This window comes from Eptatretus burgeri, chromosome 9 (genome assembly GCF_056783735.1).
Source record: "Eptatretus burgeri isolate ZD-2024b chromosome 9, Ebu_testis_v1, whole genome shotgun sequence".
NCBI lineage: Eukaryota > Metazoa > Chordata > Myxini > Myxiniformes > Myxinidae > Eptatretus > Eptatretus burgeri.
Window position 1 is genome coordinate 34,238,595 of NC_140969.1, and position 27,086 is coordinate 34,265,680.

The window sequence follows — 27,086 nt, forward strand, 5'->3', positions numbered from 1 at the left end:
TATATATATATATATATATATATATATAACGACACAACAGGTGAACCCGTTGGGTTCCCGTTGTGACAGCAGTTTATGATAAAAATCATTTCAAGAAAAAAAAAAAAGAAGATAGCTCCAGCAAACTCGACCGCTGAGGTTGTTTGTATTGATGAAACACTCCCGAAGAGTACTTGACTGAATCGGGAATTGATTTTTAAATAATTTTTTCGTTGCCCGATTTGAACGAAACTTGATACTGCACACCGCAGGCGAATGGTGAGTAAGGTGACCCTAAAATTTTGCGCTATAGTGTGCAGTTTTGGCTGTATTTCAGGAACATACATACATACATACATGCATACGAGATGAGAGTTTTAGTAATATTTGAGACGACCCGCAAACCTGTTGGGTTCCTGTTGTGACAGCGGTTGATAAAAAAAATTCAGAATAAAAAAAGATAGCTCCAGCGAACTATACCGCTGAGGTTGTTTGCATTGATCAAATTCTCCCAAAGAGTACTTGACTGAATCGGGAATTGATTTTTTCATAATTTTTTCATTGCCCGATTTGAACGAAACTTGACACTGCACACCGCAGGAGAATGGTGAGCAAGGTGGTATTAAAATTTTTGTGCTATCATGTACCGTTTTGGCTGTATTTCGGGAACATACATATATACAATATATACAAGATGAGAGTTTTAGTAATATATATATATATATATATATATATATATAAATAATATATAAGATATATATATATATATACATGTTATTTATATAAATAATATATAAAAAAAAAAAATATATATATATATATATATATATATATATATATATATATATATATATATATATATGTGTGTGTAATTTTGTAGCATCGACGGCTCAACTAACGCCAAGCTCGTGCGGCTGGAGGTTGAAGTCCCGTGATGTCCCAAGCGTCTCAAATGAGGAGGCATTCTGAATTAACAGCGGACGGCACACGCGGGGGTCATGAGGAGAGACAAGATAAACCTTAATCTTTTAAATCCAATGGGCTTATTTTCTGACCCACAATAATAGAAAGAACCAGGAATGATTGAACACGACGGAGGAGATGGCAGTGTGTTGTGGTGGGAAAGAAAAGGAAAATACAGAATTGATAATAAATAATTACTTACAAATAGGCAACAGAAATCTAAAGAAACTAAGGCGCCACACTCCGGACTCAGTCACAGACGGGAAGGGAACACAACCGGGGGGACTCAGCTTGGTGGCACCGAGGATGAGCAGGTGATGAGGGGGGATGAGGAGGCGAGCAGATGATGAAGTGAGCAGACGATCGCAGGACGATGAGGAGATTGGCCGGAAATAACGAACAGGCCCCAGTCGATGAACAGGCTCCAGGCAACAATCAGAGACAGATGCAGGTAGGCATTACGACCTCCTCAAAGAAAGCTCTCCTCTCACTCTTTCTCCTCAAAGCTTTTCACTCTCACCAACCCTTTCCTCCCTTCGTTGTCTTCACCTTAGACTAACTCTCTTCGTTTTCCTCAACCGTCTCCAACGCTCACACTGCCAACTCCTTCTGGAATTCTTTCTCCACGCACTGCCAATTTTGACTCCTCCCTCTCTTTCCTCTCGGCCATGCTGCACCCCCCTTTTGGGGGGCGTCTGTGACTCCACCACTTCCTCGGGGCAACCCTCCCAGGCGATCCACCGCTCCGGCGTTCATAGCTCCGCCCCCACCTCTTTGGTGCCAAGCCTCCTGGCGCCCCCTTGTCGAGGTTTACATAGAGGTTTTGCACACAATTTCCTTAACCATGATCCCTAACTAATTATTACCACCACCATCCCCTGTATGCTACACAGGCAAACAAGACAATGCTTAAGCTGACGTTTCCCGACTTGTACATGGAGATGGCTATCTACTCGCACACGGACCATGCTTCACCATACATTCCTATCTGTTCTATGACAATATATCTAACCCACCCCACAAACGTAAAAATGTATACATATAACAGTACAATATATAGTTTTTGACCCAACCTCTCACCTTTCGAAATTTGGCTGATGTTGACCTTTTGACCTCAAAAAAAATTGGTGGTTGAATTCAGTGACCTGATATGCAAATCCTGTTGAGGATTTTAGAAATACCAGGTGGCTATATAATAGCCAATGTGCATTCGGTGAGAGCTGATTAGCTATTCGTACACCCAGTATATATATATATATATATATATATATATATATATATATATATATATATATATATATATATATATATATATATATATATATATATATATATATATGTCACACACAGGGGATGAAAGAATATCATTCAAGAGTAAGAACACAGCATCTATCCAAAAACAAAAGATAAGAAATAACCTTGAACATCATCTCATGGCAGGAAAGTGATATGAATGGATGGCCTTTTTCTTCTTTCATATGCAGCACTTGGCTGTGTCAACAGTTGGTGGGGGTGCAGGTGTGACACGAATGCAGTGCCCCCTGCGGATGAGAGCAGGAATTTGGAATTTTTCTAGCGTGCCGGTGATGGCTCACCTCCTTCTCAAAGGACACCGTGGATCTTTAACGTCCCTAAACTAACGCCGATAGACAGGACACCAAGTTTAACATCCGTTCGAGATATAGTGCACACATTGAAGAATTGCTTGGTCTGCAAAACATCAGGCTGACAGTTTATAGCTGGGCCGAGATTCGAACCCAGATTAGACAGTTCAGCAGCGAGTGTATATAGCTCTAAGCTATCCTGTCAGCCTCAATGAATGGTGTATTACAAAGCAACTGAGAGAAAACCAACCGATAGAACCACAAAACCACATGGATTCATTTCACCTGCCAGTGGTAATAGGCTGACAAAAGGTCAAAAGCAAGCTCCTGATTGGTCATACCTTCCATAACCTTTGTGAGCTCATCTGAGATTGGGACGTCACACAGAATCGCAATCTCAAAGGGTTGCGCTTGGACAAGAAAACCTCGATGCTAAACAGAATCATCGCTTTCCAAATACCCACACACCATCTGCAAATGCACGTTGGAGTAATTTATGCACATTACAGATAATGAGAACAGGGATCAAGATGACTTACAAGCGAATTCATGAATTTAGCAATGAAGTGCGCAGCAGATGCAGAAACTGCAGAGTAATAAATCGTGAGAAGGTAGTGAGTGCACGATCTATGCAGACAATTTCTGTTCTCTCATATAATATAGTGACCATTGCCATTGACAAGCACAGAGAAACAATCAATAAAGCCTCGTTTTCTGCTAATTGATAGAGAAGATAATTACTGCAAAGGCTGCCTCGACACACGTCATGTGGAATTAGTGCGAGGTAAATAGACATTAGGCCAGCGGGGGATGGCGTAGTGCAAATTCATCGCATATTATGGGTATTGCTAAAAGATGAGCAGGTGCATCTGCAGGGATTGGGGTAAGGATGTGTGTGGGGGGGATCATTGTCATAATATAGGTATTATTATTTTGTACGCAGCCTGTGGCTGCCGGTTGCATGATTACTGGGACAGCAGCTCTGCTGCCGATGCAGTGCCCCCATTTCCAGTTAGCTGGTACTTATTTTGCCGACTTCAGAAGGATGAGTCAACCCACCTGGCGTTATTTGACGGCTAAAACAGGGGCTCAAACTCAAGACCATAAGATCTTCAGGCACCCACCTTCGCCGTCAAGCCAACACCAGGCTTTTAATATGGGTGAAAACAATGAAACAACAACAATAACATGGCCCGATGAAAGAGGATACTCCACAACAACCTATTTGTCCGACTCAACCAACATGCCCCCTAACTTTCTATAATCAGTTTATACATGCGCATTCAGATGGAAAAGCGACTCGATTGAAGAAGCATAGTAATACACAGTCATCTTAACACAGGATGGAAGTGTCACTCACCCCTTTTTCCACCCATCGTTTCAATTTAAAATATTTTCCTGTCTGCCTTTTCATGAATTCAGATCCTCACAGAGTGAACCCAGGTACTGCCCACAGCAACAACCATCAAGCAGATGGAAAAAGAAGGGTTTGAAGAGGAGTTGAAGAGAGAGACATTAAACAAAAATGAACTAGATCGGCATTCGGTCGAGCACGTACCTCCGCCAGGCTGAACAGTTTAGGTTTTGTATCCCACCGATGGGCCGGATCTGGATCCGGACCTGAAACAAAATCGAACCAATTTGTCCTCGTCACAAACACAACCTGTCCACCAAGTTTCGGCCGAATCCGTCCATTGTGTTTTGAGATATCTGCTCACAGACAAACAGCATGCACATCAAATTCTAGCTGTATTCATCCATATGATGTGTTAACCAGTGGTGCAAAATCGTTGATGATGGTTTTCCACTCAAGACTTTTATTGGATAAGCCACATTATTTCCATGATTTTTCTTTGTCAAACCACATATATAAGTTGGCCTCCTAAGTCAGTCGCTGACTAGCCTGAAATTATATCCACCTACAATGCCATCATCTACAGCTTGATGGAATACTTGTCTCCCCTCTGAGCTGACACCCTTGCTTCACACCTTGCTCAGCTGAACGCCATGGAAACCAAGTCCTTCAGGATCATTGGGATCTCTCGTGATGAAACTGAGTCTTTGGGCTTATCACTTTCCCATCACAGACAGGTCGATGGTCTCTGTCTGGAGTCTATTACCATCTCCTTTCTGATCTTGCAAACTCTGATATTTTTGGGCTCTGTTCCCCAAAGGTTTTTGCAAAAGAAGATTTAAGTGTTAGTGCCTGTCCGTAGAATTGTTGCTCTTCCAAAATGCTGCATGGTAATGCGGTGTCCTACTGACTGATTCTACATTGTGCTTCAGCAGAACCTTCAACCTTTTGTTGGTGGAAAAGTCAAAAATGAAAAAGATAAGATAAACGAAAAAATTATTTTTATTATTCATTTTATTATTATGATTATTTTTTTTATGCATCAAAGGTTCAATCACTGTAATTGGAGGGAGCAACCAATCAGCTTTCACCTAATCAATTATTCTCAGCTGTGGCGAGGACAAAATTAAATAATCCTCTGCCATTCTAGTCAAAGAAAGCTGCATAAAGCAACCAAGAAAAGCTACACAATTAGTAAGAAGCCCTTTGCTGTTCCAAACATAACCCGGGTTCCTCCGCAGCTGCAGTTCTAAAGGTTCTAAAAGTTGCATGTGCATGAGAATGCCAATGCTACATGCCCCCTATTAGCTGCTAGACCGATTTCATTTCTCATCGGCAAGTCATCAGCAACAGTGTAGACAGAAACACAAACCACCAAGGCTCCCAAAAACATGTACCACAGGCAATGTCGATCGCAGTTAACATATAAATATTGTTCCGGCCACAGGTACCGAGTGTATTATGAGGGGGTTAATCCTCGTTTCTCCTCGGAAGAACCGGACCTGGGGCCACCGCTCACAATTAACTTTGTGGTGCAATGGGTTGCTTAACAACCATGAACGCCAATCAGTAAACCACGACTTCCAGTGTCCACCGTATAATTTGCCATTTATCTAGAGGTCACGTGGCCTCCTGACCAGGGAACGTGCCCTCGGCGATGCACCAATCTTATCTTAATTAGATCTTGAGTAAGGTGGCCGAGCATTTACCGCTGGTGCACCCCAACTATGACAGGTTAATTAGTTTAGGTATTACCTCCCAGTCTATCTCAGTTCAGACAATGCTGGATCAATGGAAGGAAATGACAAGCATGGACAGGTTGAAACATCAACAAGGAATTTATTATTAAGAAAATAAATAAACTAAAGAACTATTTATTTCCTTGTGGTATAAATGGATGAATTCCAATCAGAGTGGGACAGACAGAAAGACAACAATAGCCTATCTATATAAATATTCTCAAGTGTTTATGTTTTTCTCTGTGGGTTTGTTTGTGCATTTGTACATTTTTCTTTCATGGCAGAACCGTAGCTCCTCAAAGCCCCAAATTTGGGGTGCAAGCACTCCCCCACAACACCCCCCCCCCAATCTCAAGGGAATTTATCTGTATGTATGTTTGGGTATGTCTGAAAACCATAGACAAAAAACGGCTGCATAAATCTACACTCAATTTTGCAATCGTGGTGGGGGTACTAAGGGTCTGGTCATGGATACAAAACAAAATCCCTCCACCCAACCCAACAAAAGGCTCTTTTGTACAACAGTTCCATGGGGAAAATGGGGGGAGGGGAATGTGTGTATGGTTCTGGCACATGTTGTGCATTGAAAACAATTCCATTGGGATCATAATCTGTGCAGAGCGTTGGTGCTACCTAAGCAGTCTCCTTGGCTACTGGGCACAATCTTGGACAGGTCACCACTCCGACACAGGATATCAGCATGTTGGCACTCATTTTGCCGACCTCAGAAGGATGACAGGCAAAGTCAACCCCACCCGGTATTAATTCAACAGCAGAGCGGGGTTTGAACTCAGGATCCTAGGATCCCAAGCCCACCACCCAAACCATTAAGCAAACACCAGGCATATTGAAAACGATGCAGTCTTATAAATAATTTTGTTTGTGGGGTTTTTTTGTGCATTTGTTTGTTACTCCTTCACCAACGGCGGGAAAAGCTCACCCAGCCAGTCAGCACTAGGAACCCTTCCCACCACCCCTGGGCAGTGCCGGGTAGCCACTGCAAGAAATATATTACCCGACTGCACATCTAGCCAAAGAAAGCTGCATAAAAGCAACAAAGAAAAGCTACACAAGGTAAGTTCTTTGCTATATAAAACCATACCCAGGTTCCTCTAGTAGCTGCCGAAGCGAGCACACGCACACACAACCCTGTCTCGCACTGTGCAGGTGGACGTGCTAACAAACTCATATATGGATATACATTATACATATATGACATTAAAAAGTTATTGAATGCATGTATGAGTGGCTATTTACTGTATGTATTAGAAAGCATTAGATTCCGGAGGATTGGAGGATAGGACTAACTTTGCCAATAAGGAAGAGGAAGGGCAATGGTCAAGATCCAGGGAAATAGAGAAATTACATGACCAAGTCATACCATGAAGGTACTGGAGAGGATTCTGGATGAGAGGATAAGGAGGAGTGTGGAGACTGAGATCGGAGAAGAGCAAAACGTGTTTATAAAGGGTAGGGGGATAACGGATGGGATGTTCACACTGAGACAGCTGGTGGAAAAGAGGTTGGAGGTGCAAGATAAAATGGCATTGGGATTTGTGGACCTGGGGAAGGCCTATGACAATATCCCGAGAAAGATGGTGATGGCAACACCAAGATGGATGGGAGTGCTGGAAGCAGAAGGTAGGTGGATGGAAGGGATATACAAGGGAACAAAAGGAAGAGTTTTGGTTGGTTCTAGGATTTCAGAGGAGTTCAGTGTGAACATCGGTTTGAGGCAGGGAAGCTCTCTCAGCCCATTCATAGTCATCATGGTGATGGCACTGATAAGTAGGAAGGTAAAATGAATGGTATTCTGGGTAGGATGTTGTATGCGGACGATCAGGCTGTTGCGGCGGAGAGTAAGTGGGAGGTGCAAGAGGTAGTGGGGGAGTAGAAAGAGGCATTCAGTAAGCACAGAAAATCAGGGTGATGCGAGTCGGGCAGCAGAGGAAAGAAATGAATACCAGGTTAGAGGGAAAGGAGATCAGTCAGAAAAGAGGTTTGAGTATCTGGGGAGAACATTGACCTGGGATGGTAGGTCGGGTGGCCGCAAATGCGTGTATGAGGTTGGGGGGGGTTGAAGACAGACAGAAAAAATATGAAGTTAATTGAAAGGGAAAATTTTGGTGTCTTGTGTAACGCCGGTCTATAACACCGAATCTTTACGATTTGGAGATGGTGGCACTGACAGAGAGACACCAACAAAGGCTGCTGGTCTGTGAGACTAACTGGGTCAGGAGGATTGTGAGAGTGAAGTGGGTGGATAGAAGGAGGATGGATGAACTGAGAGAAGAGATTGGTGTGCAGGTGAGCTTGATGGGAAGATTGGTAAAAAGCCAGCTGAAGTAGGCTGAAAACTTGGTGTGGATGGAGAAGGAGGAATGGTAAAGAGAGTAGATAGGTTGTGGGAGTGGGGTTGGAGGAAAAGACGTAGACCGCGGTTGAGATGGGAAGATTGTGTGAGGAGGGACATCGATAGAGTGGGGGTCATGGTTGGAGAATGAAAAGAGTTGACCAAGGACAGAAGGAGGTGAAGGAATATCGTGGTCAAGGAAGGTCAGAAGATCAGTACCATTGGACCTCACCCCATATCAAGGGAGAAGGAGATGAATAATAATAATAATTATAATAATAATAAATATAATAATAATAATAGTACCATTAATATCATTTTCTTCTGCTAATGTTCAGATTAACTATTATTCAATTCAAAAGGGCAACCTCTGTTTATTTTTATTTTTAATAATGCCAAGGCACATGATGCAAATCACTTTTCATTCCAAATACAGTTCTGTCCTATAAAGAAAGTATGCAGACAAGAACAATGAGAGAGTCTAGATTGTGAAATTAAGAAGTGTTTGATAGGGTCCTCAGTTGTTGACCTCTCCTGCCAGCTAAGATAATCACCCACTTTAGTGTGCCTCCAAAATATTCCTCACCAATGATGCCAGACTCATTCCATCCTGTTCACTCTACCTTTAGTGAAGAATGCTTCGTCTATTCAATCATCGGTGGGTGGATACCTTCCAAAAATTCAAAACAACATTCATTTTCCATAAAATAATGTTACAATTGTCTGCACTGAATGGATGGCATCATCCCTGAACGCACAAAGTTTATGGTGGGAATGCTATTAAACATACAAAAGGAATATTCATAGCAATCAAGCAATAAACACAAGATGCATGCAACACTGACATTCCAAAACAAAAAACAATTCATGGCCAATTTACAAAAAAAAAAAGAAAAAAGTTCAACATAGCATGTAAGAGTTAACATGTGTGGGCAACATGAAAAACAATAAATAACTCCCACCTGCTGTGTCATATAGAATATTCAAGAATAACTAGAACGGCACTCTTCGACGGCATGACGTCAACCATTCTCCCTCCACTCACATTATTACATCATTATACACACCTGAACAAAGTTTGATTTAAATCCTTTCAGTTGTTCTCAGATATCACATTTTCACCTGCCTGACATGACTTGACCTTTGACCTCTTGACACCAAAATCTAATCAGTTCATCCTTTCATCGTAATGTATACTTACACCAAGTTTGGTCAAAATCCCATCACTGGTTCACAAGTTAGCATGGCAACAGAATTTTTACCTAATGGGACCTCTGACATTTAACCTCTTACCCCCATAATCTAATCAATTCGTATTTGCATCATTTTACATGCTTGTACAAAGTCTGATTTAAATCCCTTCAGCCTTTCCTAAGTTATTATGGTAAAGAAAACATAACGCCTCCAGCAACTTCATCAGCAGAGGCATAAAAAGGAAGGGAAATTTCACTGATGCTTAAAAATAGACATTTAAAACGATTCAATGAAAGTTAATTTCTTCTATCAAAGAAAACGTTCCAGATTTTTGGTCCGAATGTTATGCTGAAAACAAAGGATTTTATGTTTCGGAAGATGTAGGAGGGTCGAGAATCTCGTGTAATATTGATGATATTCACAGTTAAAACAAGAACTGCACTAGGTAGAGCGCATACCTTGACCAGGCTGAACAGTTAAGGTTTTCTATTCCACCGATAAGGCCGGATCTGTATCCGGACCTGAACCAAAATCGAATCGGCTTGTTCTGTTGCTGTCACCTACCCAACTCATCCACAAAAAGTCTCATTGAAATTAAAGGCCATAACTATTTAAGGGGGTCAAACCTAGACCCATTTTGACCCTCGGTAGCCCCCTTAAACCCCGATATTTGTCATGCAATGAACAAACTTGAGTTCCAACATATGAAATATCATTTTAGCCAAGTTTGGTCACAATCCTATCAGCAATTTAGGATAAGAAGTTGCAAGTGTTTACGGATGGACGGACTGACTACATTCCAGGTGAGATAAAAAATAGGTTAAAGGTATCTCGAGAATCTTGTACGATATTGAAAATAATTAATGTAATGCATATGTTTTAAAGTATGCAATAAAGCATATGCATGACATAAATTAGAAGTAAGTATCCCAAAATAAATCTGGGTTTTGCTTAACATTTACGTGGTGATGTAAGATTCTAGGGTCTCAAGTTCAAACCCCTATCAGGTTGTTTAAGTAATACCAGTTGAGTTTGACTCAGCCTGTCATCCTTTTGAGGTCGGTGAAATGAGTGCCAGTGTACTGGGGTAATAACCGTTTGGGGTAATCTGCGTTGGAATGGCAACCCATCCAGGATTGTACTCCTTGCCAATGAAACTGCCTTGGCAGCCCTTTGCGCCCAATGGCGTGAAAGCAATGGAATTATAATTATTATTATTATTATATGATTATTATTATTATTATTATTATTATCCCAGCGTATATAAATTAAACCAATGCTGTTTGCAACTTTTCTTTCTACTTCAGAAATGTGAACTTTGAAGATGATTTACAATCGATGTAAAACCCAATAAACTTTTCCTTTTCAACACTTGGGATTTCTTCATTTTTCAAGCGTATTTTAACATCTATATCAATATAAATGATTTGATTACCAAACAAAATTAAATTGTATTTTTGAAATTTCCTGAAAGCACATTAACCTGAAACCATTAACATACAGTACTTTATTCAAATTATCATTTCCAACATTATGTGGAGAATTCAAATTGTTGTTGCAATAAAAAAAAAATACCAGTGTCAGCATACAAGATGAAAGACAATAAATCATATGATTTATACTCGTAAATATCATTTTGGTGGAGAATGAAAAGCAGTGGTCCCAAAAGACACCCCTGGGGTACTCCACATGCTATTCTTCTATGGCTATTCTATGTTAAGATGTAAACAATTTGTATTTAGTGAATTATGAGTGGTTATTCAAAGAATTAGCAAACCAGTCATGGGTAACCCCAAGAATGATATCATGATACTTTCTCTTTCTTTGATTTCTGGAGGAAAGTTCTGGAAATGAATGTTGGAAACCATATGGTAGGAGAGGATGTAGAGAGTTGTTGGAGCTCTTTAAAAGATGGGCTGCTGCGAGCTACTGAAAAGACATGTGGCTGATCGAAGGGCCCAGCTCGACATGAGGCTACGTGGTGGTGGAATAAAGAGGTAGATATGGCGATTCAAGAAAAAAGAAAATAGTTTAGGATTTGGAAAAAGGGAGGGGAAAAGGAGGAATACTTAGTGGCTAAATGTAGGGCAAGAAGGGAAGTGTACAAGGCCAAAAATTTAGTACAGGATTCACTTTCAGATGTGATAAATAATGCAGATAGTGGGGGGGAGATATTTAGGATAGCAAAGCAAATGATCAGTCAAAATAAGGATCTCATAGGAGATCAATGTGTTAAGGATGACATGGGAAATGTACTGGTTGACCATGGGAAGATTAGAAATGCTTGGAGGAGTTACGATGAGCACCTACTAAATGAGGAGTTCCCTTGAAACAGGGATATTCTGGAGATAGTAGAGCCGGTGCAGGGTCCACCACCTGAGATAAAGAATGAATGGGTGAAGAAAGCCATCGATAAAATGAAGAATGGTAAAGCAGCGAGCAGCACTGGTATTGTCGCCGAGATGCTGAAGGCATCTGGTGATATTGGAGTGAATTTAACCACGAAATTGATGAATGCAATTATAATGGAGACATCTGTCCCAGATGACTGGTTGAAGAGTGTAATGGTGGATATTTATAAAGGGAAGGGTGATACTTCAGTTCAGAGCAACTATAGAGGTCTGAAGTTGCTGGACCATGGAATGAAAGTGGTGGAGAGAGTCGTGGATAAATTTATAATACAGAGTGTTAAAATACATGAAATGCAATTTGGTTTCATGCCAGGAAGGGGCACGATGGAGGCAATTTTTATAGTTTGGCAATTACAGGAAAAATATCCGGGGAGGAATAAACAACTGCACTATATATTTGTGGATTTGGAGAAGGCGTTCGATAGGGTGCCTCAGGAAGTGGTGCAATGGTCCATGAGAAAGTTACGTGTGGAGGATTGGTTAGTTAGGGAAGTCATGGCAATGTATGATGGCCCAAAAAACCTCTGTGAGGGTAAATGGGCTGCAGAGTGAGGATTTTGGAGTGAAAATGGGTATTCATGAGGCTTCCGTCTTGAGCCCAATCCTTTTCATTATGGTTCTTGAGGCTATATCACAGGAATTTAGAAGAGGCTCACTTTGGGAGCTCCTGTATGCTGATGACCTGGTGCTGAGAGCCAACAGTGTGGAAGAGGTAATGGGTAAATATGCAGTTTGGAGGCCAGAGGACTGAAAGTGAAAACAGGGAAAACAAAAGTACTGATTTGTGGTGCGGGAGAAAGAAGTGTGGAAAAAAGAGGGAGGTGGCCCTGTGCTGTCTGTAGAAAAGGTGTAGGTAGCAATTCAATGTTGTGTAAATCCTGGAACTGCTGGGTGCACAAGAGGTGTAGAGGCATCAGGGGTAGACTGCAAGTGGCACCTGACTTCAAATGTGCTGTTTGCACAAGTAAACAAGTGACTCCAGTTAGAGCAGAAAGGTTAGTTTATGAGGATATATCTCTGGAATGTGTAGTTAAATTATGTTACCTTGGTGATATGATCAGTGCATGTGGTAATGTGGATGCAGCAGTGATTGCAAGAATTAGAAATGGCTGGAGGAAGTTCAGGGAGTTGTTACCCCTGTTGACATCAAGAGTGACCTTTCTCCGATTAAAGGAAAAACTGTATGCAGCTTGTGCTAGAAGCATGATGATGTATGGCAGCGAAACATGGGTGACCAAAAAGGAGGATGAACGGAGGTGTGAACTAAATGAAATGAGAATGGTGAGATGGATGTGTGATGTGACACTGAAGGATAGGAAATCAAATGTGGAATTAAGAGATAGGTTAGGTCTAGAAAGCATTAGTGAGGTTATGCATAGATGTCGGTTGAGATGGTTTGGACATGTGGAAAGGATGTGGTCGGGTAGTTGTGTGAGGAGGTGTATAAATATGAATGTGAATCGAAGGAGAGCTCGAGGCCGTCCGAGGAAAACAATGAATGTGTTGCTGAGATATGATCTTCGAGTGAAAGACCTAAAAAGAGGGCTAGCAAGGGATTGTGCAGCCTGGAAAGCAGCCATTAGGTGAACCATGGCTTACACATGCAAGCATGGAAACGGCCGTAAAACGATGATGATGATGATGATGATGATGATGATGATGATGATGATGATGATGATGATGATGATGATGATGATGATGATGATGATGATGATGATGATGATGATGATGATGATGATGATGATGATGATGATGATGATGATGCAGCAATGTAAATAGTGACGTATTTTTTTCTGGTTAATACTGTCAAATGCTTTTGAAAGGTCAACAAATATCGTGTCGCGGATCCGGGGTTTGAGGCTTGCCATGAGAGGAAGCACTTGGGTGCCTCCCGAACGCCCGGTCCTGAAGCTGCCGGGCACACTTAGCTCCGCGCATCGATAGGTTGCGAGGCAACCACAAATGCCGATTGGCACAGCCAATCCGGGCAGGGCTACACTACTTCACGTGATACCTTACCTATAGGCAGCCAGCTAATTCGGGCCATGTGCCCTCAGCGCACACTCGGATTTCAGCCGAGCGTTACAGTGTGTGCGCTGGCTAATAAAGCAAATGATTGGGGTACAACTTCCTGTCTAACTATGCTTGTGCACTGTGTCAGACCAATAAAAGAAAAAAAAATCACTGAGACAGATTGGAAATAACAACAAACAATTATTTATTACAAACACACAAAAGCAAGCAATCATTTAAAAGCAAGTATTTATAAGCAAGAAAACAAAAAGGCACATAAGAACAGATTTAAACAAAACACATATTCATATTCAATCTTACTTCAACAAAAGACTTGGTCATCATTCACTCAGGGGAGAAGAATAAAAATAAAAAGAATAAAACAAGAAGGACTTGAAAATAAAATAAAAGTAACGTATGGAGAAAGAGGATGCAGTCTTTTATTTTCTCCCTCACCTCACACAAATATACATGAGAATGCAGAGGGAAATGGATGGGGAAGATGGGCAGTGGCGATGTGATGCGATGGGGACAAGCAGCCGCGTCCCTGAGGTGCCTAGACCCAGTAGACAAGTCCTCTCCATTGACCGAGATATGCGAGCTAGATATATGACTTGCCCTCCTCTGCCTCAGCTTCTTCATCCCCAGGCCCCTGTCAATGAGGTGCCGCCGTTCACCCTCCTCGTCCCTTGTGGCTGAAAGGATCAAGAGGGCAGGACGACATTTGGGAAAGAAGTGTTCTTTTCCATGCAGAAGCTTGACACCAACTGCTTGCAAAAGCTTTCTTTCTTTACCCTCACATGCTTTTGTTCCTTTCCTCATGAGCCTTCTCAGTCTTTGTGTCTTCTGTCATGAGCTCTTTTCGTCCCAGCTCATGCGAGCTCGTCCTGTTCGTTTCTGCCTTTCTGCTTCTTTCAACCTTCTGCTCTCTGAGCCATATACTCATGAGCTCTTTTTGTCCTTGCTCCTGCGAGCTTGTCCCGTTAGCGTCTGCCTTTCTGCTTCTTCTTCACATCAGCTTTCTTCCCTCCTCCCACAAGCCTTCCCCCCTTCCCAATGGTCCACAGCCGATGGGGGCAGGTCCACATCACTTGTGGAAATTTCCATGCAATTCTAAGGGAACTTTCAACGCAGCCCACACCCTCCCTCTATGCACCCAAGGCTGTGACGGAAGCCCCGACCCCTCGTAAGCATTCTTCTTACAGTTCTGCACTGCACACCTACGAAAAGCACCACTCCTCGCAGGACACAAACACCAAGCGCCACGTGCCGTGCCATGCAAATACATATAAGAATCCATTAAAAAAATATGGAGAGGGACTCCGCCAGACCGAGGGATGACTGAACAGCTGCAGGGTTGAAGGTCGGACCGATGGGGTGAAGGAGGGATTGCTGAAAGGATATTTGATGAAGGGCAGGTAATTGGTGAATGATCCAGTGAATACATGACTCCGCAGGCCCGACCCAGACGTCTATTGACCTGTGATCCATCCAATCAACTGTGATCCACCTCCGTTTGTGGAAACCATCTCTGTGTTGAACCGGTTGAAATGGGGTAAAGCTCCAAGGATTTGTGGCATCCATGCTGAACTTCTCAAAGCTGGAAGAAATACTGTACTTGTGTCATTGCATGCAGTTCTGTGCTCTGCCTGGAACACAGGCATCATCCCAACTGACTGGAAGAGGGGCCTTGTTGTCCCTCTCTGGAAAGGGAAGGGTGATCGCCAAGACTGCAACAACTACCGAGGGGTGACGCTGCTCTCAGTGCCGGGCGAGGTTTTGCTCGAATAATTCTTGATAGGGTTCGCAACCATCTGCTTGAGCACCAGCGTCCAGAGCAGTCAGGCTTCACACCAAAGAGGTCAACGATTGACCGTATCCTTGCTCTTTTGGGCCTCACTGAACGCAGATGAGAGTTTCGGCAGGGGCATGCTTGCAGCCAATATTGATCTCTGTAAAGCGTTTGATTCAGTGAATCAGGATGCCCTTTGGAGGATTCTTGGTCTTTGTGGGGTGCCACCAAAACTGGTCATCTGATGTCTGAACTATACTCTTGTAGTGAGAGTGCTGTGAGATGTGGTGATACCATCTCTGACTTATTTCCAGTTGTTACTGGAGTTCATCAAGGATGTGTACTGGCCCCCACACTTTTCAGCACTTGTATGGACTGGATTCTGGGGTGGATGTCAGAGAGATCAAGCTGTGGTACATAGTTTGGGAATGTCAAGTTTTCTTACCTTAATTTCGCAGATGAGGCAGTCATCTTTGCGGAGACTGGATATCCTTTTCGGAGCCCTCGAGGTTCTGATTGACAAGTCAGAGCCGCTGGGATTATGGGTTTCCTGGGTGAAAACTAAGATCAAGGCTTTCATTGTCATCTTGGATGCTGCTATCTTTTCTGTACCTGTTTGTGGTGATGAAGTTGAGGTCACGGAGAAATTCGCTTACCTTGGCAGTGATCTTCATGTCTCTGCTGGTTGTGAACCAAAGGTCAATAAACGTATCGGTCAGGCCTGGGGAGGCATGGATGCACTGGATCATGGGGTGTGGGCTGTCGGTACTGATGCAAGAGGCCGAAAGTCTGAGTCTTCAGGTCCTTGGTGCTCACAGTCTTGCTCTATGGATGTGAGCCTTGGACTCTGACCAGGCATAAGATGGAGACTTAATTTCTTTGGTACGAGGTCTCTTCGGAGAATCCTTGGCTATCGCTGGTCAGACTTTGTGTCCAATGAGCAGTTGCTGAGAGAGACTCAAATGAGATTTGTTAGCTGCATAGTCCGTGAGCGTCAGTTGCGGCTGTATGGACATGTGGCTCATTTTCCTGACGCTGATCCTGCTCACCAGATTCACTCGGTGAGGGAGCTTCGTGAGTGGAGGAGGCCAATGGGCCAACCACGGGCCTCGTGGTTGCAGAAGGTTGATCGGCACCTCAAGGAGATGGAGATGAGCCAGGCATCTGCTTGGGGGATGGCCAGACGGAGGTCCTTGGAGTGCCGGCAGAAAGTGGACACAGCGACGCGCTGCTCCGGCACATGCTCCCATACCTGACCTGACCTCAATAAGAGACTGAAGCAGGGAGCCTACTCCTCTACAGTTACAGAAAAAAGGAAGTTTGAACAGTTTTCCACTGCCATATTTCTAATATTGCCCCCAACCCCTTCCTTCTCCACCATCCTCTCAGTTATTCACTGCTCAATTAGATTTTTTCCACTTTGATTCACATCCACATTGTTGGACCTCCATATCATGTTCCTAATATGCAGTTGAGCCCTGTCAGCAATTTCCAAAGCAAAGTTTATTGGCTGGCTTGTTGAGTCTCCTGTTGTAACAGTTTATTTGTACATTGTTAAACATATACATTTATGTTGGTTTCTGTCCTTAAGTCTGACTACAAATTTGTTCAATGGCAACAAATATCTGCACCTTCTTGTGGGATGGGCTATGGAACATTTTGGCCCAATTTTTTCACTAACTGGCTGCGGTCATCCACGGCCCACGGCCATAAAGGTTTACAAACCCCCTTGCCTATGAGGGGGTCATTTCTTTTGTTCTGTGTGAATGATGTGGCGCCGGGTCCGTAAATAGAACCTGTTTAAGTGACTGTACACTATAAGCATATTCGGTGGTATTGCTTTTGTTTCCATGCTTTTTCTGTATATTGCATGACTGCCTTGGCTGTACATACGTGCTGTATAAATAAATGTGCTTTGTTTGAATGTATCCCGTTCGTCGTGTCCTATTTCCCCTTTGAAAGTGACATCTTGCATCATGGAATCAGTTGTGGGTTTTGAACACCCGAGTAAAGAAGAATCACTGAACCGTCGAGGTCGGCGATAACACCGCTCGGTTATCCCTGTAGCACGGAACGAACCGCTTAAGCAGTTCGTGTCCGGAGTCGGCCTGCGGCGTGGCGTAACTCCTTGGTAGGTTACCCGCGCGGGTATTTAGGTATATCGACATTCGGCGATTCACCCTATTTCGCGCGGGTAGAATGCGGACTGGGTTGTGGTGAGGTTAAACCCCCACCTGCGACTGGCTCCTGGCGGTAGTTCCAAGGAGGGTCACGACTGAATTGTCCGTCCGGTGGGCGATCCTCTACTATTTGTGGAAAGCGGCAGTTCGCACGCCAGGCGGGCCAGAACTCGTAACAATACAGTGAACATGGGTATCCTGCATTTGAATGGTCTTCCATCTTCAATGTCTTCTTAGATCCTCCTGGTCCGGGATTTATATTTATTTTCCCCCCACCTCGACCCTTGCCTTTTCCATGGAACATCCGAAAAAATCATAAAAATACATAATTTCTAAAAATTGAAATTATATTTATATTTATATTTCGACCTACCGACCCTACATTTTAGCTGAAGAATTGCGTAAACCAAGTTATAAAATAACTAAGTCCTGAGCAGTGATATATCGTGAATCACTCATGAAAAAAAAACAAGAAAAAAATTATTGTTTAAAGAAACCAAACTATTTTGTTTTTTAACAATTTTCTCTCGAATAATTTTCTTTGACACCTCAAAATTCAGATGGGGTTAACGACATTTTCTTGATACAAGAAAAATTTTCTTAATGAGAAAACATTTGAGAGATCTTCTTAAAACAAGAAATATTTATTATTGTAACCAATTTCCTTATTTCAAGAAATGCCACATAGACATTTGATTTTTGTTGTTGTTTGTAATTCACACCAAATAAAAACCAGCCAGACAATGAAAAACTAGAACGACACTCGGTGGAGCACATACCTCCGCCAGGTTGAACAGTTTACATTTTCTATCACATTGATAGGCTGGATCTGGATCTGGACTTTAACCACAATCAAATTGGCTTGTTCTCGTCACCAACAAACTCATCCACCTAGTTTTGTCATAACTCATCCACAACTTTTTGAAATATCGTTCTATGTAATAGTTTTTGGTCCGATATCTCAATGGTGAAAAATCACTTTAAAAATTAAATAACTCTTGTATCTAGATCCGGATTCGGATCTTCACCAAAATCGAATCCATTCTTCCTTGTCACACATCCAACCTGTCCACGAAGTTTCGTCCAGATCCGTCCCCAACTTTTTGAGATATTCTGTTCACAGACAGACAAAGAGGGCTGAAAACATGAACTCCATCCACCTTTAGGTGGCAGAGGTAATAAATTATGAAGCTTGCAAGAATACATTACATCACCAGTTGGTGTTTAAAGTCAATGCAGAGAAAGTATTTTTTTTACAAACATCATATAAATCAGCAATAAATTATTCCAAAAACAAAATCGACAACAAAAATAAATAAAGAATACACTGCAGCATCATGTGGCGATACAGTATTTCGTTTATCGATATTTTTGTATAGTTTAGGGATATACACAAAAGTACATGGACAGTTGATCGGTCATGGACAGAGCTCATTTTAATGTCCTCAGTATCTGACCTTGCCGGAGGGGCGTGGGACAACAAAGTCGAGAAACGACAATGGCGACGAACCTCAATCGGGAACGAGGGTCTTGTTTACCGGGTTCACCACTTCTTGAAACTTTCAATATAAAGGTTTGATATCGAAAACGACTTTGACAATTTCTTGCAAGTTGTTTTAAATTGGTTCACGTTGACAATGAATCCAGTTTAACCAAATGGATTGATTCTTGCTGAGAAAAGAAAAAAAAAACCAGCACTACTTTGTTGGTTTTAGGCCAAGAAGAATTGCACGTGGTTTGAATGCAGTTTATACTGTTGGATTTTGTCGGTTAAGCAAGTGGAGCACATTTGGGAGATACGTTGCAGACCTCCAAGGAAGCTTGGCTCTTGATTGCAGGATAGCTCAGTCGGTAGGTTACTCACCTTTGGCTCAAGTCTAAATAACCCAACTTATGTGCGTTTGTATCTAATAATAGTGGGAAATGCATGCACATTGCAAACAACTAACCAGGTGCTCCCGACATGCATACATCATCGATACAAGCTTTATATATTTGATTAAGCGGACTGTGGTTGCATTCTGTAAGCAGCGAAATAACTCAAGTAAATCAAGAATTATTATTGATTAGAAGAAGAGCTCTTTATTTAAGAGTTTACTGCTTTAGTCATTTTTTTTTAATGTAAATACCTCAAAAGCTAGAAAAGAAAAGGTAGAAGATGATCATGTTAGCATTGCCCAGCAACCAGTTTGACTGTAAACTCCATCGTCTTGAGTCATGTGACCCACCTTGAGCAGAGCTTTGGCTGCAACGGCTGACTCTTATTTGTGGATATCTTCTGATGGTTTTGTGATTTTTTTTTCCTGGGACATTAGCTTTGAGTTGTATCAGGATGCAAAATTTCAGCTTTCTCACCCACCTAGAAGGTCCGAAACATCTATGTCAGTGAGTCAGTGAGCGAGTGATTAAAGTCCAATCATAATCACGGCTGTTCATCACCATGCTGCGCTCCCCCACCCCTCACAATCCCCAAGGTGAGGCAAGCCTTCACAGTGATGCGTGTGTGAGGCCACCTGTCAATCATTTCGAGCTATGAGCCTGTCCTGCAAGCCTGGGTCAATCAGTCTCCCCCCTCCGTCATTTTTATGATTATTCCCCACCTTTGTTCCAGAGGGTTTTTTGACACTGCATGTGGGCTGGCCACACAGCAGAGGTAATGAAGGTGGGAAAATGGTGAAAACCATGATCCTGTTACTGATATATGTGGAGCCTTTAAGTTACTGCTCTGGTGGTTTCACTGTCTTCTTACACCATGACCCAAGTGTTCACATCGGAGTGCCAACAACTTCAGAGGTGTAGAGAGTAGAGAGAAGGAAACATGCGTTATCTTCGCAAAGTGATGTGACTGCAATGCAAATTTTTCGTTCGTCCTCTCCAACAAACTTGAAAAAAAAATTGTGTCACTGTCTACATGCGCGCAATTGTGTACGCATTGGCTTAGTCCGTCTCCACCACCACACCTCCACTTCCTGCAGCATCCTTCATGTGCGAATGCTCCTGGTGGGTGCTGCATGTGGTGGAGGGTGGGTGAGCTGCTTCTTTTCTCAGCACATATATGAGGTATCAGCGAACCGATCAGTCATGAAGCAAGACCTCTGTGTTATGGAAAAAGTACCACCTTATTTCTTGTTCTTTCCAGATGGCAGCAGAAGGTAACGCTTCTGTCAAAAGTCACTCGGACTAAATACATGGGATAGATCTCGCGATGAAGCCGCTTTCCATAGAAAGAAACATCTAATTCTGCAATGGCAGATTTACTATCCAATTTGAAAGCCGTAACAACTGTTTTAGTAGGGTTTGGCTTGAGGGGAGCTTCCGTCATTGTAAGTAGGCATCGAGTGTGTTCAAGCCATAAGTAAGAGTTTCGCCGACTTTCCACAAGGATTGATATTGTGTATCCAAAGCAAGATCATCAGCATATATGTACTTCTTCGAATCGGTCTCAGGCCATTTCAGACATGTTTCTATTAAACAATGCCGGTGCCAAGGAAGACCCTTGAGTGAGATCGGAATTCAGAGGCCACACCCTGCTTACCTGACCATCGCTGATGGACCCAAAAACGATGGTCAGCAGTCAATGCTCCGATGAGCTGGAGTCTTAAACGGCAGTGTATTACAAGGGAAAGCCTAGTCTCCAAACCGTTTCATAAACCGATGATAAATCAATGAAAGCCACACCTGTCTTGAAGCAGTGTTGAAAACCGGCTTCGAAGTGGCCAGCGAGTGCGGTGGCGGTCATAACAGTTTCACTCTGGGCGAATACCAGCTTGTTCTGGTCGAAGAACTTCCATTAATTAGTACAAAAAAAGTCAGGCCCGAAGCCTGCACATATTCACCCAAAGAAAACAAAGAACTCAAAGACAAGGGTGGAGAAGCTTTTGTCTCGTCCACTGCAAGTCACTTATGCCAAAAGTTTGCTTTTAGCCATGAACCGACACGCAGTCCTTTGATGTCAATGCAATGAGCTCGCACCTCCAATTACAAAACATGGAGCACTTCATACGTCTACTGCTGTGATTATCAGCAAATTATAGGGTGAGGGTCAGATATAGGCCACAGCACCAGCTTGGCATCTCGAGAGTCGTGCATTCCGTTTGGGTTAATGACGATGGAGCGTCCCTGCAGCTTTTTCCTGGATGATTATTAAAGAAAATAAATAACCTAATGACAATTCTGCAGACATACCTTGATAATAGATTCCAGAGACAAAGCAGAAAGAAACACATCCGAAGTTATAATCATCTCAGCAGGAGAAATGGCTTTGTTAGCTTTGACTCGGCACCTGTGCATGCAAAAGAGTGCATATTTCAGCCGACATTTATCACTTCCCCCTCCCCTGCACCCACCACCCTCCCCCCCCCCCAGAGGCCCTTAAATCTCAATTTCCCAAGAGCATAAAAGCACCGTGAGTGCATCGCTGCTGTAGCTATCGTCATTGCAGGGAGCGTGTGTGCTTTCAGCTGCAAATCCCTACGTAGCCTCCAACAAATTGCATGCTCAACAGGCTGCATCCATGCAGCGTGGCAGCAGCATGTCCCTCGCTACTTGCATCACAGCATGTTTTTGATAATTTCGACACTGGAAATTGGGTACTGCATCTACAACGCTAATACTACACATGACAATTTACACTCCACATTTGGGTTTCAAATTCACATTGGATAATTGAGCAAGCTCTCCCAATCAAGCAGCGCGTTCATTCAAGTTACATGTACGCAACACTGAAAAGTTAATAAGCCCAGCAAAACGCAATCACCATAAGGCACTGCTGGGAAAAGGATTGGCCCATCATGTGCACGGAGACGTCTGCTCGTGAGACAAAGGAGCTTTCGGATGCCTGGCATGCATCGTGTGAAATGCACGCAAGCAAATGAGAACTTAGAATCACACAGGGAGATGCCAGAATAAAGCAAACAGGGAGGCTCCTGGTATGTGACATCACCGCCTCGCAGCAACAACGGCACCGCATGGACAAAATATTAAGCAATACGTTGCACATCATGGCTACAAAAGAAAAAGTAATGACTGTGTCAGTATTTTATAAGACAATACATTATTAGGTAATCTGTTCTTACCATGACTGGGTGCTTGTTAGTCTACTCATTTATCTTGCATTATTTTGACTTGTCTGTAATATTGTAGAATAGACAAAGAAGCTGTGCCAAGCGCGTCAAGGATGACTTTTGTAAAAACCGAGCTCTATATAAAATGTCAAAACACTATTTCATCGCTGCATTTAAAAGCGCATTCCTATCTCGTCTGAATGCTATGTCTAAATCGCACTGCATATCTAAGGCAGAGCAATGCAATGGTGCAATTCCTTCCTCCCTTTCATTATGCTTTCGTACAGGCAGTTTTTATGTCAGGGCAACATTCCTCACTTCCATCACTCTGGCTTTCTTGCCTCTGCCGTCAGGAAAAGACTTGCTGCTGATGGCAGCAGCTCATTTGAAAACATCGAATTGCTGGGTCCGTTGATGTCGATCAAACACGTCACCCGCTGCCATCCAGCCGAGCCTCCATTCTGCCTCGCTCATCGCGCTTCAATCCCACATCCCGAGTCTGGGAATGGTGGGAAAAATAAAGTGGCATCCTCATGCCATTTCCAAATCTCACTTCAAAGTGTTACTCAGAAACTGGAGAATGCGGGAATGCATTCGTGCCACCACTTTAGAGCAAGGAAAAATTGGCAGTGGAGTCTCATGATAGCATGATATGTTTGACTAATGAAAGCAACAGGCCATTTAAAAGACAGATCGTTGTAAGTCATCGAGATACGAAGAGTGCGTGGTCATATGGTAGTACGTGTGCTAGTAATTGAGGAGAAACTGTAGCGAAGCATGGATGACAGAAAGACAATCCAGACAATCACATTACTTGGCACACAACGTTGGACTACACGGTAAAGGGTATACCGACGGATCGTCCTCTGGTGGTCATCACATTGTCCCGTGAATCTCAGCGGTTTTCACCCTGTCCACCATCCTCCCCATGGCCAATCCCACACATCATCCCTCGGTGAGCACATTAATATGCAGTACAAAGTGCCAAAATGTTCGGCCAGGGAAATTTCTCAAAACTTGGGGTCCAATTAAAGCTGCCCCTCGCACTGGAGGCTCTTGCTGACATTTACAAAATGGAGATTTGCCGAGCCACGTGAGCACGCACTTACACACGTGCACAGCCATAAAAGTCTTGATGGCACAATTATGAGCGTTGGGTCATGGACGAAATGTCACCTGAGGCCAAGTCTACACTTTCCCACTTGATGAAGAATCGATGGAGGCACAATTTGTGTACACAGTTGGTTGCCTGTGGTTTTCTTTTTTTCTTCTTTAACGAATATCATATTTAAATGGAGTAAATTTCAATTGGGTAAAATAAAAATAAAAACGCGTGTTAACAAGACATTTGGGCGGCCTGGTATTTTGTGAAAGGCTCCACAAGGGAGCAGACATTGATTTTCCGACCAGGCGGCATTACATTCCACTGCCCTCTGCCGGCGTCGCACCTTACATTACAGCAAGGCTTGGGTTACCACGGCTTTCATGTTAAGCTTCACGTGATGAGGTGAAAGGAATGTCCAACAAGCACACCCTTTACAAAACACGTCCCACATCCTTCTGACAGCCAGGCAGCGCTCTCTTCCCTCTCCTAAGACCTTGACAAAATCACAAACTGGTCAAACACAATTTTGCTGATGTACCATCGTGTCCACCCTTTGTGTTCTCCCTTATCGTTACCTGCATCCATTTTTTTTTGTTTACCTTGTCGAGGCTCGTGTGAGAGCTAACACACAACGCACAGCAAGGTGGGCATGAGACAAGAGGGGAGGGAGTGGGAAGGACAAAACAGTGGGGAACATTAGGAGATCTGTGGAAGGGAGAGGGATGGGGTGGGGAACATGGGGAATAGAAGATGGACATTACAGGGAGTTTCAGGAAGGAAAGCAGGGAATTTGAAGGAGGTGGGTTTGGGGTGGGTTATTGGGAGTAGATAAGATCGAGGATTTGGATGGGGATGATAAGAGGTGGTGGTGAACAGCTGTTTTGAAGGCTTGGAGGGAAGAATGGGAATGAATAGAGTGAGGGAGTTTTTTCGAAAGGTGAGAAAAAAAGAGGAATGAAAGAGTGAAGGTGAGCAATGATTCGTGATTTTGGTAGTTTTACCAGAAGGGGGTTGTTGGTGGACCTTGAGCGCCCTGCGGAAATTAGTGGGGACAAATCGCAGAGAGAGCAGTGGGGGGGGGGCGAGGCTGGAGAGGAGATGGTAGAAGACAGAAAGACCACTGACCAGCCTGCGGTGAGAGAGAGTGAGAGGCCCAAAGACTCAGCCTCATTGCGGGAGATGCCAATGATCCGAAATGCCTTTGTTTCCACAGCATGAAGCCAAGAAAGGTGGGAGTCAGGAGCACCAGCCCAGAGGGGAGAGCAGTACTCCATCAGGCTGTGGACGAAAGCTTTGTAAGTGATCAGGAGCTGCGGACGAAAGCTTTGCAATCCCTTGTTTGTCCGTCTCCCACCACTTTCAACCTCTGCTGTACTGTTGCTGTTTCCTTTGTAATGTTGCATCCTGATTTGTTCTGTGTCATCACTCTTTCGCGAGCCGAGACCATGTTAAAACAAAAAACAAAAAACTAGAAGGGCGCTCTTCAATGTCGCAAAGTCGCCATAAATGCCTCTGTCCACATTATTACATCATTATCCATACTTGTACCAAGTTTGATTTCCATCCTGGAAATCAGATTCAAAATAGTAAATAGTAAATAATTCTGCTGCCAGACCATGCATCTGATCAGGTTGACATTTAAAACATATATTCCCCATGACGACTACATCATAACTGTAACGTTTCATGTCGATTAATAAAGCAGTTCAAGAGAAATAATTTTTTCAAGATTTTCATTCAATCCAATATCGCTGACAGTCCATGTGACCTATTAATAATTATTCATGAACACCCTGGTATCCCTCAGGCTTGGGGAACATGTGGGTGAAGTTTCCCATTGATCTGTCAAACCGTTCTGGAGAAGAAGATTTTTAAAGGTTTATTCTTCAAAATATCATAGCTGCCAAACAGTGTGACCAATCACATCACAGGCGGAGAACTTTTTGTATATCATGGATAGGTGGGTGATCATATCTGTAAAGTTTCGCTTTGATCTGTTCAGCCGTTTCAGAAAAGAAGATTTTTGAAGGTTTTTATGTTTAAAACAACATGGCTGCCGAACCACGTAACCAATGACATCATCAATTTTTTCCCCTCCATAAAATTTATCCCCAGATGACGCTCAAAAAAAAAAAATCACACTTGTTTCCCATGGGGAGTATGTCACATATGCCCGGTGTTAGCTTAATGGTCAGGGTTGGCAGGCTTGGGATCCAAGGGTCCTGAGTTCAAATCCTGCTTTTCCTTTGAATTAATATTAGGTGGGGTTGACTCAGCCTGTCATCCTTCCGAGGTCGGCAAAATGAGTACCAGCTTACTGGGATGATTGAGCCATTCGAGTATCCTGCGTCGGAGTGGTGACCCGTACAGGATTTTGCCCAATAGCCCAGGAGACTACTTCAGCAGCAGCAACGCTCTACACAGAGTATGGTCCCAATGGAATTGAATGGTGTGTCACACATGCCAAGTTCAATTTTTTTTTCCACGGAGCGGTTTTGGACATAGAGATCCAAAGTTTTTCCTTTTTTCCAACATGGCTGCCACAACACGTGACCTATGACATCAAAACATTCCACATGAGTAGTACACATATGGTGAAAATTGTGTCAATCAGATGAGCAGTTGCAGAGAAAACAGAAAATTATCATGGACGGACGTACGTACGGACGGACGGACGGACAACCCAAAAACAATGCCACCAGCGACTTCATCAGTGGAGGCAAAACTTGGAACAGGCCTCTGTCACAACAACGGTCCGCTCACAAGCACTCATACGGGAGATATATGTGTGTGTACGTGTGTGTGTGTGTGTGTGTGTGTGTGTGTGTGTGTGTGTGTGTGTGTGTGTGTGTGTGTGTGTAAGTTGCTATTGTTGGTTGCTATCTCCACACATGGGTGGGATTCAGGAGATGGAACGAAGACCTACCAGGTCTTAAAGTATCCACCTCCATTATGCGTTTCATGGACTGTAATCTCCATAATTTGGGTTTCAGAAGGTGGAACAAAGTCCTCCCAGGACTTGAAGTATCCACCATAGTTTTGGTGAAGGATCACGAGTCATGGCCTAAGTTGTGAGGTTGTGTTCGAAGAGTTTTGTTCTGAGGGCTCTTTTCAGGATTGTCACTGAGCCCTAGACAGGCTCCTATTGTAGTTTGTTCATGGTAATGTCCCAGGAATGGGTTTGCAGGATCTCTGTGAGGTTTTTCCCTATCATTCTCATTTCTCCAATTATCCCTAGTACAATTTGGGGGTTCTTCAGCTTCCAGGATACATCTTTTCACTTCATTCTTGAGATCTTGATATTTAGTCATTTTCTTGATTTCTGCATTATTTAGA

General features: G+C 43.1%; 1 protein-coding gene across 7 annotated transcripts in view; it reads right to left on the reverse strand.

Moving 5' to 3' along the window:
- IMMP2L (inner mitochondrial membrane peptidase subunit 2) overlaps window positions 1-27,086 on the reverse strand; it is a 399,170-nt gene that overhangs the window by 330,590 nt on the left and 41,494 nt on the right. The window contains exons 4-5 of one of the 7 annotated variants that reach the window (XM_085894674.1): window positions 21,768-21,864; window positions 8,400-18,695 (exon numbers count right to left, since the gene is read on the reverse strand). The exons of the other annotated variants lie outside the window; for them this stretch is intronic. Coding sequence (XP_085750800.1) covers window positions 18,570-18,695; window positions 21,768-21,864 — 223 coding nt within the window. The 3' untranslated portion in view covers window positions 8,400-18,569. Of the gene's footprint in view, window positions 1-8,399; window positions 18,696-21,767; window positions 21,865-27,086 lie in introns of those variants that run through there. 7 annotated transcript variants of the gene reach the window in all.